This window comes from Sabethes cyaneus, chromosome 1, assembly GCF_943734655.1.
Source record: "Sabethes cyaneus chromosome 1, idSabCyanKW18_F2, whole genome shotgun sequence".
Lineage (NCBI taxonomy): Eukaryota > Metazoa > Arthropoda > Insecta > Diptera > Culicidae > Sabethes > Sabethes cyaneus.
The window spans coordinates 7577418-7591292 of NC_071353.1; the positions used below are offsets into that span (position 1 = coordinate 7577418).

General features: G+C 43.8%; 1 protein-coding gene across 1 annotated transcript in view; it reads left to right on the plus strand.

Moving 5' to 3' along the window:
* Nucleotides 1-2460: 2460 nt before the first annotated feature.
* Nucleotides 2461-13875, plus strand: part of LOC128732809 (CCR4-NOT transcription complex subunit 6-like) — a 244988-nt gene continuing 233573 nt past the window's right edge. The window contains exons 1-3 of the mRNA XM_053826208.1: nucleotides 2461-3146; nucleotides 6002-6536; nucleotides 6604-6779. Coding sequence (XP_053682183.1) covers nucleotides 6238-6536; nucleotides 6604-6779 — 475 coding nt within the window. The 5' untranslated portion in view covers nucleotides 2461-3146; nucleotides 6002-6237. The remainder of the gene's footprint in view (nucleotides 3147-6001; nucleotides 6537-6603; nucleotides 6780-13875) is intronic.

Genomic DNA, 13875 nt, shown 5'->3' on the forward strand with positions numbered 1-13875 from the left:
TACTCAGTAGTTATAACAACACCTACTCGACTGTAACTCCAGCGGTTTGAAGGATCTCAGCTTTACAAGAGGACTAGGGTTTTGTACCTACGGTTGTCACACAATGTTGGAAATAAAATATTTAGTATCAAGAGAAGATCAGTTACTATAATTGAATATAGGGAACAAACCGGATCGGCAAATTTACGTGAGAATCATTTTCTATTGGTGGAGAACTTTGACCTTTCTAATCCCCCGCTTTTTCGACTACTTTGTCCTTCATATAATTTCTAATGTATTGCTTGTTTTGTGCAACAGGATCATACAAATGAAACTTGGCTCGAAGGTATCCCTCCCGTCCGCGAATAAATCTTGTGTACCGCAAGGCAGTAACTTGCGACCGTTTTTGTTCATTTGGTTCATTAATGACGTAACGTCTGTCCTTGACCGGTAGACTGATATATGCTGACGAGTTTGAAATTAAATCACACTTACAAAATTCAAGCAACTTCGGAGCGGAATATTCGGTATCGACCTAGGCGACGGAACAAGGACGACGAATGGAGCTGCTCGTCACGGGACATCAAGATCGTCATCTGGGATATGAACGCCCAGGTCCGTAAGGAAGAAATATATAGACCGGTGGTAGGACCCCATAGCCTGCATACCGACACGAACGATAACGGCTAACGATGTATAAACTTCGTAGCTTTCCGAGGCCTGGTGAGCCGAAGCATCTTTTACCCGCACAAGGATATCCACAAAGCGACCGGGAGATCACCTGACCAACGTTCCATGAACCAAATTGACCACGTTCTCATAGAGGGCCGGTTCTTCTCTAACATCACGAACGTACGCTTCCGTCGAGGTGCGGATATTGATTCTGACCATTACCTAATAACAGTACATGTGCGCTCAAAGCTGTCCACCGTATACCGGACACGTCAAAGCCGTCTTCCTCGGCTGAACATCAGACAGCTAGATAGCGTTGAGACAAGGTGACGGTTTATCCTGTATGCTGTTCAACATCGCTCTTGAGGGGGTGATCCGACGAGCGGGCATCGAAACGAGAGGCACGATTTTTACCAAGGGTAGCCAACTTCTATGCTTTGCAGATGACTTCGATATCATTTGCATCACAGCCAGGAACTTTGCGACTTAGGAGAATTGGGATAAAAATAAATGCGTCGAAGACCAAACACATAAAAGGAAGAGGCTCAAAGGAAATAAACGCGCGTCTCCCACGGACGGTAACCGTCAACGGCGACGAACTAGAAGTGGTAGAGGAGTAAAATTAAGTAATATTTATTTGAGCGTCTTAGTAGAATACCTGAAACGATAAAAAAGAATTCCTTTTTATCGAGTTCGTGTGTTTGGGATCGCTGGTGACCACAGACAACAACACTAGTAAGGAGATCCAGCGGCGCATCCATGCGGGAAATCGGGCCTACTTTGCCCTTCGTAAAACGCTACGATCAGGATGCGTACGCCGCCGCACGAGGCTAACAATGTTCAAAACCCTTATTAGACCGGCAGTTCTTTATGGACTCGAAGCCGTGACGCTGCTCACGGAAGACATACGCGCGCTTGCCGTGTTCGAGCGTAAAGTGCTGCGGGCGATATTTGGCGGAGTACAAACTGAAAGCCGAGAATGGCGGAGGCGTATGAATCACGAGCTACAGGGACTGCTTGGGGAGACTCATATCCTACATCTAGCGAAAGTTAGCAGGTTACGGTGGGTCGAACACGTCGTAAGGATGCCGGAAGACAGTGCGACGAAAATAGTCGTCTTCAACAACCTCACCGGCAACAGGAACAGGAGGTCCCAACGTGCACGATGGCTCGACCAGGTCGAAAGCGATTTGCGACTTTTGAGACGACTAGGAAATTGGCGACGAGTGGCCCAAGACCGAGTTGAATGGAGACGAGTGCTTGAAACGGCACGATTCACCCCGGCTCTATGCTGAAGAAGAAGAAGAAGAAGAAGAAGGTCATGTACACCCGTTAATCGTTAGTTTTCAGGTCATTTTTGTAATATAGTTTTTAATTGCATCTTTCATAGCAAATTTTGTTCAGTTAAATTATTGTATTGGTCTAATTCTTTCTCATTTTTGATTGACTCGGTATTGGAAGCTCCGCTAATGAGGCTACTGATATTTATTTTGTAATAGACTATAATGTGATTAACCCTATTAACCGACAGTGACTGCAACATTTTCCTACCCCCCGGTCGGAGAGAAAATGATGCGTAAAAGGAAACGTCAATCGCAGCTTCATCGATAAAACACCGAACAACACACCCATACCACCGTACAGAATCGATGAAATTGCTGTCGTTTCTCTGTCGCGCAACCCGCGCAACCGTCGCTCGCACCCGCTGTGTCCTAAAAGCCGTATACGAACCATCAGCCATCAGCGCGTACAATGAAAACTGTTTCGCGGATTCGTAAAGTCGTGTTGTGCGAGCAAAAGCCATCAGAAGAAAAGAATACGCAGTAGAGGATTTTTTTTCCATTAGGAAGTCCCTTATCGAAAACTTCTGAGTCGATACCCAATTTCCGTCTTTTCGCGTCTGCTGTCCCGCCGGAAAGGATACCGTGTGCCGTCCGTTTGTGATCGATTGTAAGAGGTGCAAACCCCGAAATTTGCCTGATTCTGGCTGTTCAAGATCATCCCGGGATACGCGCTGGAAAAAGTGGTCTTCCTGCTCGTCTGCATCCGTCGCAGTGTGGTGCGAAGAAGTATAGTGGTAAAAATTTGTTCGTAAAAAAGCTATCGTGTTGTAAGAAGGAAGATTCGCGTTTTCCCTCCTGTCACCGACCGAGGTGGCCAGTTTAATCAGGAGCCGTCCCTCCGCAAGCGTTTTCCAATTATTGTTCTTCCGTGGCAAATTGCAATTTGCAAACAAAAAAGCATCCAACGGGAGGGTAACCTTCGTCGCGAGTGTTTTGATTGTCGGGGAGGAAAGTAATTCCCAAAAATTTAGGTGAGCACAAAAAGTAGGTCCGGATCCCCGAAGGAAAAAGCAAAATCGTATCGTGTCTGTGTGTTTGTGCTTCCCAGTAAGTGGTTTTCGCTGTCAAGACTCATATTCCGCTGCTGCTGGATCCCCTGCGGAAAAGTGTCCGGCCAAGCACGGCAACGGCATCCCCTGGAAGTAGATGAAGGTAGGTCCAGCTTCCAGCAGGAAGCGCACAGCACGACGTCCAATGTTCCGTCCTAAAAAAAAAAAGATGGAAGCACCAATCGTGCAATGCTATTATGTATGTTTGCCCAGTTCACGATCATCCTCCATATGTCAATTTTGCCACTATGCACTGTGGGCGCGATGGTCAACCTTGGAGCCAAAATAAACAGGGTGAAGGAGGATATTGTCGGCGAATGTTTACTGCGTGGAGCGATATATTCACGTTTTGTTAAATCTAACAAAAAAAATATTAATTTTCCTTTTAAAGAAATTTGTTATCAAATGATTCCTTAAAAATCTTATTGCCAATTTCTATAACTTACGCAGAGCATAGTGGCAAGGGTATTGAAGTTTTCATCTTAAAGTAGTCTATATAGTTTTTGTGATAAAACTAAATTTTATGAGCCATTTTTTTAAATTTTGGTTGTCATAAATTAATGTTTAATATTATTGAAAAATTGAAAAATTCAGTTCTAACGTTTTTTTTAAGTTTATGATGATTATGATGAAGATGATGATCATTAAAGTCTAACTAAAATAAATCTGGACGCTCTCGTCCATTACCGGAACGCCTCTTATGGTAGGAACTGAAACTATTTTTCAAATAGACCTATGTGACAATGGCTTCGTGTCTCCTCTCTTCCGTTTATTACGACGATATTAAGGCATTTTAACACATGAATGTCCATTTATGTCTATGTCTATTTGAAAAATTACCCGAGATTTGACATAATTTTGTTGAACGAGAAATTAGTCGTCATTGATTCGGAAATTCGGGAAATTTTAAAAGCATTTTTTTTTGGTTTTGAACCAAAATTCTGTTCACGAAGGTATAATCTCTGTGTTCAGATTGGCAAGAAGAATGCAGTGAATTCTTCTAAAAATAGAACCCCCGGTTTGGGCCCAAAAACTGCTTCCGAAATTAGGCTTTCCGATTAAAAGTTAATGACTGCTCATTTCCGCTTAAGCAAAATCTAGGTATGGAAAGGCGGTGCAAAGAACTAGACCTAGAGCTGAGGAAGGGCAAATGGAATGTGTTAGTGAAGACGGTGGCTTGCGGAAAGACGATCCGATCAAAACGTTGAAGCCGACGAAAAACTAGGCGAAGTCGGTGAGGTTACAGCGGTACGTACACTGTTAAAGCAGAAGGAAATCCAGCAGATGGAGCGTTACCTGTTGCGAGCGGTTTAAGCCGAAGCGTTCGGGGACGCGTTGAACACCTTGATGAAGAAGCGGAACCGTCCTACGAGCGAGCTGGTAACTTTAAAGTCAGGCTGGCACTCACTTCCAGATGTACAGCTCGACTTCAGTCGAGACCGTCGGGGTTGATGGCTATCTGTCACTTTCTGCATCGTAGAGGCTCGCAGCAAAAACTCTTCTCCGATAGCGGGACTAAAATGGAGCAGGCAAGGAGTTGACGGGGAGAATTTATAACGTCAACAGCAATTGCGCGGATGGCCGGCGCGCAGATACAGTGGAGAATTAACCCACTAGCTGTCCCCCACTTGAGTGGGAGCGGTTGGTCAGATCGGTGGAATAGTAGCATTGAATGACCGCAATCGTTTAACAGATGAATTCTGCACACGGCAGGCATAGAAGTAGAAGACATGATCCACTCGTGGGCGCTAGCGTAAGTATCGCAGGAGATAGCTGAGGTAGAAGTGCTCATTCCGAACCATTTTCTGTTTGGTGTTTCACCGAACCAGCCACAGATGGTGTTCCCTCCGCCGCACTAGGCCGAGCCGTTGCGGGATGCATATAAGCGTTCGCAGTAGTTGGCGCAGAAGATGTGAGGTCGATGGATCAAGGAGTAATCATCGTCATTGGACCAGCGGTCCAAGTGAAACAGTGAAACGAGAATACTGAAGAAAATTGACTTGGTATACGTAGTCGAGGGGTCGAGCGGAGATCCTGGCTGGGTACGTGGAAGAATCCAGGAGGTGATCCCGGCAATGGCTTGTTTCGGCCAGCTGCTGCGCAGTTGGCTGTACTCGAGATTGATGAAGAAGGTGATGGTAAAGCCAGACCGGAAGTAGGTTTCTAAAGTTGGTCGCGTGAGTAACGCTTGAGTTGATTAATGTTTATTCTACCTAAAAACAAATCTAAATAAATAAATCTAATCTAATCTCACTATCGCAGCCAATGCTTGAAAACATCATGGAAAATGACGATTACTTGAATCAATCTTGTCAGCGGCCAAAGAGATTTCCAAGTATTCAAGTGGAAACAGAAATATCACCTAATTCCATAAAACTCCTTAAAATCAAGGGGAAGAAAGAAAGCTCGGACCTCCCGTACCAAACGCTTCCCATATTGTTAATCTAAATAAACAAACATTAAAACTTACAGCTAGTAGGTACCTAGAACAAGCTAGGAGAAAAATTAATTAAAGCTACCTAGCATTAGGGTTGAAAACAATTTCTCCGTACTCGAAGATTGCCGCTTGAGAAGAAAGTGACAAATTTGCTGGAGGGAAACAAAAACTAATAATATAAGTGAGAGTAGGGCTTGTTTGTTCAACGCTAATCTAAATCTACTTGAAAGCAATATAATTCTAGCTTTGATCTGCCAGAAAATAAGGCCGATTTCAAGGAACTGGTTTCGGTTCGTTCAAAAACAGTCCGATCAATAATTTTTCGATTTAGTTAGAGTAGATTCTATCTCAGATGTTAGCAACTTATGATGTCGGATTTCCCTACATATTCTAACGTTGCCACTCAAATCAGTTTGAAACAGAGTGATGGTTATTGTCAATCGGTCGTGCTTAGACTTCATCAATCTTCCAGTTCGTACTAAATCATGTTTTTTTTCTCCCTTTTTCCAACCTCATTCCAGGAACCATCTACTCTGCCGCTCAAAGTACGTTCGGAAGCAACCAGCCGCAGCTGCACCCGTCAGCGTCGCGCCGCGTTCCCGCCCAGGCAGTTGGCAGCAATTGCAGTAGAGTACCCCACCGGTCAGCCACAGCAGCAGCAGCAAGCCCCCCGTCAGCTACTGCCGGTTCGACGCAGTCCGAGGCCGCTCGTGTGGTTCCGTGTTAGCACAATCCGGAGACAACGCCGCCGAAGAAGATGTCTCGCAACAAAGACAAATACGATAACAATCGGCGGCAGCAGACCTTCCTCTCGGCGGAGGATATTGCAGCCGGAAAGAAAACCATGTGGCACGGCGTCGAGATAACCGGCAGCGTTCGGAACCTCAGTCCGACGCTGTGGAAGTTTGAGCACCTGACGGCGCTATACCTCAACGATAACTGTCTGATGCGGCTTCCCCACCAAATCGGTCTGTTGATCAATTTACGCATGCTAGACCTGTCCAGCAACAAGTTACGTAGTCTGCCGGCGGAGCTGGGTGAGCTGATTCATCTGAGGTTAGGTTCCCTGGAGTGATTGTGAAAATTCGGTTGTGTTAAACCCCTTTTCCGTTACTGCTTTTAGGGAGCTGCTATTGAACAACAACCTGCTGCGTGTGCTTCCGTACGAGCTAGGCAAACTTTTTCATCTGCATGTGCTTGGCCTGCATGGGAACCAGCTCGGAAAGGATGTGATGTCGATCTACAACGAGCCCAACGGAACGCAGAAGCTGCTCACGTACATGCTCGATAATCTGTCAGGTGGGTGGCTGATATATTGTCTTCGGAAGTTTTTACCTTTTTAACGTTACCAACGAATTGTTTATTAGCTTTTTTGGGTCGCCCAAACTCGAAAGATTGTCACGTTTTAAAGAAGATACCGGATAGATTTTGTTTCTGGACTTAGTTTGTATACCAGAAGGGCATTCAGTTCAAAAAGCCTTAATGTCAGATTTTACCTATTTTTCTGATTTATGTTGGAAAATAATTAACGTCTATTCTACTTCTATTGCTTTAGAGTGCTAGTTTGACAGCTACAGCGGAGAATGTCAATCAGTAATATTACAGTTTATTGGAGGCTTAAATCAGTTGTACAATATAGCCTCGAATTCAATTCTCCCCAAAACCATTTCCTCGAATGAATCTCTTCGTTGTTTTCGCTTTTCGACCGTTTGTGTTAGCCATTTGTGATACAAGGTTATTGTGATATGGTCCATTGTGATATGTTGTCCATTTCATTATAGCTCATTTAGCAAGATGAAGCAATCGTTATTGTTTGACTAATAGCGTTGGTTCAGTCCGGTGATGTACTTCGGAGGAAGAACATTACTATGCTGGAAGGCGTCCTTCGAATGTCAAAGAGTTCTGATGCCCTCTGTCGAAAAAGCAAAGCCACGGGTATAAACGATCTTCAGAACTTGACCCTTCTTTATCGACAGACTTTGCAGCCGGTTATTAGAGTACAGTTAGGCTTGTTAGGCCAGCATCATCGTACCTAGGAGCCAACTGGGCGGACGCTGGGCGGCTAACGCTGGACGGACATAAAAAACGACATACCTACAGGTTAAATAACAGGACATTGTCCGAGAGACTATCATCTAAACCTTAGTGGAAAGCTTCAAAACATTATGCATAGGTATAAATGCTTAAATCTTTCTTCGGAAGTTCCAGTTCGTTTGGAGAGAAAAATCTCTCGGAATGTTCAGAAATGAAAATGTTGCTTTAATTTAAGTCCACTTTCGTACACTCCCGTGCTTTTAGGTTCATTTTCAAGACCGAAGGACTTAGGTGCTTGGGTCAATTACTCCTGCTCTCAGTTGATTGCCTAGATTATTAAAATTATTAAAATTGTATTTTTCCTCTTCATTTTTGGTTACTGGAGAATATGTCCTAAATTTTATTGAAAGCTGAGATGACTTGTCAAATCCCCTTTAAAAAACTTCATACATCTTTCGATGCTTAGAACACTCGTCCCATTTTCTAATTGTATGAACTTATGCAATGGAAACATGTAGACCAAAGTATCCAAAACTTTCGATGGGGTACTTTTCATTGCATGATCTGTTATTAGGAGAGTGGCTGATCTTTGAAGTCCTTCTAAAATTTTTGGACAGCTTTCTCTTACGTATTTGACCAACGAAGCAAAGGTAATCCTTAGTTTCACAATAGCCAAATAGATCCAAGCGATCATCTTCGGTTTCAGTCTCCATTGCTGTTCAAAAGTTCTTGTACTTCTTGCTTTATGGATATAGCATTTAATTCTTTTAATCAACTGTTCGGCGAAGCTTCCGTTTGATGTCGGAACAGGAGCGTTGTACGGCCGTCATGTCAGCTTTGCGAATGCATTATATTATCAGCGAAGCCAAATATCTCGAATCCTAGGACTATATCGCATTTTGAAGAAGAGCGTCAACCATTAAAGACCATAATAGCGGTGATATTATGCCTCTTTTTGGGCACCCTTTTACTGCTCTAACGCTGATAGAGGAGCTTCCAAGCTTTGCTGATATCTCTCTTTTTGATAACTTTGCGCTAATTCAGTGAATGACGGATATGTCGAAACCAATCATTGAATTACGAGATGAATAATCAGGTGCGTTTTCTATGTTGAGGAAAGCAGCTAGTAAAGTTTCTTACGCTTTAAAACAGTTTTCTAGTTTTTTTTTACAACCGTATGTACTGCTGTTATTGAAGTATTACTTTCCTGTTATACAAATTGATATTTCCCCAGAGGATTTTTAGCTAAATATCATGACTTTACATGATGGCTACGAAGTCTGCCGTAGGAAAACAGAAGGTAAAGTTTCGAAATTGGAATGTGTCATTTAAATTTTGCTATGCTTTTGATGACTTTATTTACTCATCAATTATTTTTCCATTGTTTCAAGCAGAACAGACGATAAGAAAATTTATTGACCTGAAGGATTTTGTTGAAGTTTTGTTCTTATTAGACTTCGGGATGAACTTGGCTTGCACTTGTCGCTATGCTACTGGGATGCGGCCTAGTATCAGGCTAAACGGAAAAAGATTGATTAGAATAAATGTTAAAAACGCCTTTATCCTAGTAGTAAAGCGAACCAGCTGCAAACCTCTGATAATAGGGAACACAATCTAGTCTTCAGTAGTAGTCCAGGAAAAATCCATCCCTGTCTGGGGATTTAATGGGTTCAAAGGTGTCAGTCGCTTATTCAACTTTGCTTTTCGTAAAAATTTTTTGGCCATTCCAATCATTGTATTCATTATTTCATGAAATTTTGACCTGGTTTCAAGAGTTACAGTTCTTGATTCTGGCGTACTTTGATCATCGTATGAGTTAATGAACAACAGGGAAAGTGTGTTCTTAGCATTAAGTTCAATGCTGCATTACTAGAGCTAGTGTTAAAGCCATCCTGCTTTTTCAAAATACCCAATCCATTCAAATAACTTGTAGCGAGAATTCATGGTTCTGGCGGAGGAGTCACAACTATTGTTGTTGCAGTTGAAAACCGTAATAATCGACTCGCCATATTCGGTTTTATTCTTGTTCTGTGTGTTGCAACCACGTCGCACCTGGTGCGCTGTATAGCGCATCAATGTGCGATAGACAATACGTGTTTTGGCCGGATAGAGCATCATCGCATAACGCCATAAAAACACAATCGTTCCTGAATACCCATTCGATCCCCTTTGTACCCAAAAACGACGATCCCATAAATCTGTCTCAGTGCGTCTAATCTAAGATTTCTTCGGGATTTTGAGTTCCTTGGTGTACAAAAATAACTGGAGAGCCACGAATTGCAAACAGTTGATTGGTAGAATCAAGAGATGCATTCGCAAAGTTGACATGGCGGCCGTACAACGCTTCTGTTCGGACATCAAACGGAAACTTCGCCGAACAGTACATTACGGACCATTTTCAAATGTACATTAATTTTGTTTCAACAATGGATAATGTATCTTCAATTTCAGTAAATTAGAGCTTCGTCATGTATCTTTGTCTTTTTTTGACAGCTTGAGAAAAAAATTCTAAAATTTTAGTTGTCACCCGTTATAGGGAATTTCGCCAGGGGGTTCGCGAACCAAAGAAGGTTGGGAACCGCTGGGCTAATGGGTTGCGATGAAACAGTAAAAGCTCTGCTACAATTTCGTGTTTGTTATAGCAATCACAATTTATTTTTTTTTATTTTAATTCTACCTTTCATTCTGCTCGGAATCTTTAATTAACGTTCCTTATTTAAAACCAGAGTGTCAATTCCGGTACTTTTTGTCAATAAGAGACAGTTATCTCTTATCTGAACTGGAGCTACAGGGTAGTGCTATATCTCGACGCAGCAGGGGTTTCAGACTGGACCCGTTTTGAAGGCAGCGCCTATAGGCTATAGGATCGGAAGGCAAAATCACTACTGGTGAGTTTTCTTGTTGATGAATGCCTGGAAGTCGTGCGTGAGAAGGAAACCACGAATGAAATGTGACTAATTCTCGATCGAAGCCCGATTTCCGGAGAAGTCAGTCGCAAATCAAACGTTAATTAGGCAACAGCTGGCAGGTTTCCGAATAAAGGATGGTTCTGGGATGAGGAGGAGGAAGCCCGAAAGAGATCTGGTGTCTCAACTATTTTTAACCTTACCAAATTTCCTCGATCCACTGGTATCGGCGAAAACGCTAATGACCAAAATTTCACACTTGAATTTGTCAAACAGCGATTACTGGCCTAAGAAATGAACAATGCTCATCGACAAGAAAAAGCTGTGAAGGACTAATCAGCGGCGTTCTCTGGTAACATCCACAATAAAAAGCAGAAATTCGCGCGGAAAAATGTCACAAATGCGGAAAACGTGGACACATGAAAAAGGGATGCCGTAGCCGTGAGGCCAACTGCGTTAAGAAAAGTTCGGTAAGCTTCATGTGCTAACGTTGAAAAAGACGAACGAAACAAAACAATCCGGGCTGCAGTGAGCATTTGGTATGCGTAAAATCCATTTTTCATCTTTCAATGGGTTGGAATATCCCATTAACATCAAAGTAGCAAAAAGGGGCTTCAAATGGTGAGTTGACAACCTGGAAGGAGCGTCAAACACAGCTCTGGTCCTCACAAGCTCCCGCTTTACGCCTCCACGAGTCATATACCAAATGCGGCATAGCCTGGGCAATGTAGCCAATCAGACAATAGCGAAGTGAGGAGGTGCGACGCGAATACTGGCGCGGTAACCATAGCATGGCGGTGAAGGAAATACTTCGTCAAACACGAGCGTCTGTTCACCAAGGGGGTGCGACTCAAACAGCGTCTGTTCTCCATGTTAGGTGTGGCTGATTATCATACTCGTCCTCGTGCCAGCAGGGACTCTAAACAGATGGCCCTCCGGCGAGACAGGGATTTAGGGGCAGGCCCAACAATCCGCCCTGGAAAACAAAAAGTTTCCAACAACGAAGAAAAAAATAGGGATCGGAACAATCGGCGTGAGCCTACGCGACGAAATAAGGCTTCCCGGGTTGCGATAGGAGAATCTATGATCAACTGCATCCCCGAAACTTCGAAGTCGTAGCACTGCAGGAACTTTGCTGGACAGTACAGAAGGTATGGAAAAGCGAGCATCGAGCGGCCACTTTCTACCAGAGCTGTGGCACTACCAACGAGCTGGGAACCGGCTTTTTAGTACTGGGAGAGATGCGCCAGCGTGTGATTGGTTGGCTACCGATCAACGCAAGGATGTGCAAGTTGAGGATTAAGGGCCGTTTCTGCAATTACAGTATCATCAATGTGCACTGCCTTCACGAAGGGAGACCCGATGACAAGCAAGAGGCGTTCTACGCGCAGCTGGAGTAGGTGTATGATGGCTGTCCGCGACGGGACGTGAAAATCGTCATCGGTCACATGAACGCGCAGGTAGGACGGGAAGCTATATACAGACCGGTAATCGGGCCAAACAGCCTGTATGCCGTAACGAACGACAACGGCCAACGATGCGTAAATTTTGCAGCTTCCCGCGGTATGCTAGTCCGAAGTACCTTCTTTCCCCGCAAAGATATCCGCAAGGCCGCCTAGAGATCACCAGACCAACGAATAGAAAACCAAATTGACCATATTCTAATCGACGGTAAATTCTTCTCTTGTTATAAACGTTCGCACCTACCGCAGTGCGAATATAGATTCGGACCATTTCCTAGTTGCAGTCTGCATGCGCTTAAAACTCTCGACGGTGTATAACACGCGTCGAAGTCGTACGCCGCGACCCAACATCGAGCAGCTACGAGACACCGGAGTTGCCCAGGAATACGCGCGGCAGCTGGAAGCAGCGCTACCATGGTTGGAAAGGCATTAAGACCGCCATCGGTAGTACTGCTCTAGCGGTATTAGGTACAATGAATCCGAACCGAAAAAACGGTTGGTTCGACGGAGAATGCAAGCAATTAATGCAGGAGAAGAATGCAGCATGTGCGAGAATGCTGCAACACCGTACGAGGGCGAATGTGGAGCGATATAAACAAGCACGGAACAGGCAAAACTCGCTCTTCCGGAGGAAAAAGCGCCAACAGGAAGAAAGAGATCGCGAGGCGGTGGAAGAACTGTACTGTGCTAACGATAAACGTTCTACGAGAAGTTAAACCGTTCGGGACTCAGCAGGGGTGTGAAATTGTCAAAATTTAGCGTACTAAACATCCATGGACGGCGACAATTTGGAACCAGCCAGTATACAAAAAATAACAGCTAATATTAGTTAAATTATAGCTAAAAGGCTATGTTTAACTGCTTTCTAATTAGTATCAGTAATCTCAAAATGAACAAACCTTTAAGTAGGCTCCAGAACCAAAAGTACCAAAACCAATGAGTGGGACATGTACAATGTATGTAGTTTGACAGCCACACCACCCCGCTGGGACTCAGACGGTAATCTTCTCACGAACGAACGTGAGGTGATCGAGAGGTAGAAGCAGTACTATGACGAGCACCTTAACAGCGATGTAGCTGAACATGAAGGTGACGATAAGGCAATAGATCTTGGAACACGTGCAGAAGACGATAGAATACCAGCCCCCGACCTCCAGGAGGTAGCAGAAGCCATCAGTCGGCTGAAGAACAATAAAGCGGCTGGGGCTGATCAAGCGGGATTCATGGGTGCCCGTGCCACCACGGATCAGGTTTTCGCGCTTCGGCAAGTGTTGCAGAAATGTCGAGAATACAACGTGCCTTAGCAATTGCAGATTATGCACTACTACGGGTTTCCGGATAAACTAACGCGATTGGTCAAGGCGACGATGGATCGAGTAATGTGTGTTGTTCGAGTATTAGGGGCCGTCTCGAGTTTCTTTGAATCTCGAAGAGGGTTACGGCAAGGTGATCCCAGTAAACACCAACTCGTATATCAATGTACGAAAATTATCGTTATTGACTTTTAATAAATTCAGTATCGTAAATATAGTCTAATGAAACGCACCTAACTTTAAATTCTATCGTATTTGACGATAGCAAGTGATTGACCTACGACTTTCACTACAGAATTGTATAGCATAATAAAACTAATCGCTTTGAATCGGATCTTATCGCAAACAAAGACTTACAAAGTTGAATTGTTAACGTATATTTTGTAGTACGTATAAGACATCCAAATTAGTACGCATATGCTAGTTTTGTGCATCAGATACGATTTTTCAGTGTATATATAGGTACATATAACTCATTTATTGCTCTGATATGCATATGAAAATGTTTACAGGGATGGGCTTTCATGTTTGCTGTTCAACATCGCTTTGGAGGGTGTGATAAGAATAGCGGGGATAGACACGAGTGGCACGATATTCACGAAGTCCGTCCAGCTTCTTGGTTTCGCTGACGACGTTGGCATCATTACACGTACCATTGAGAGGATGGCGGAAACGTACA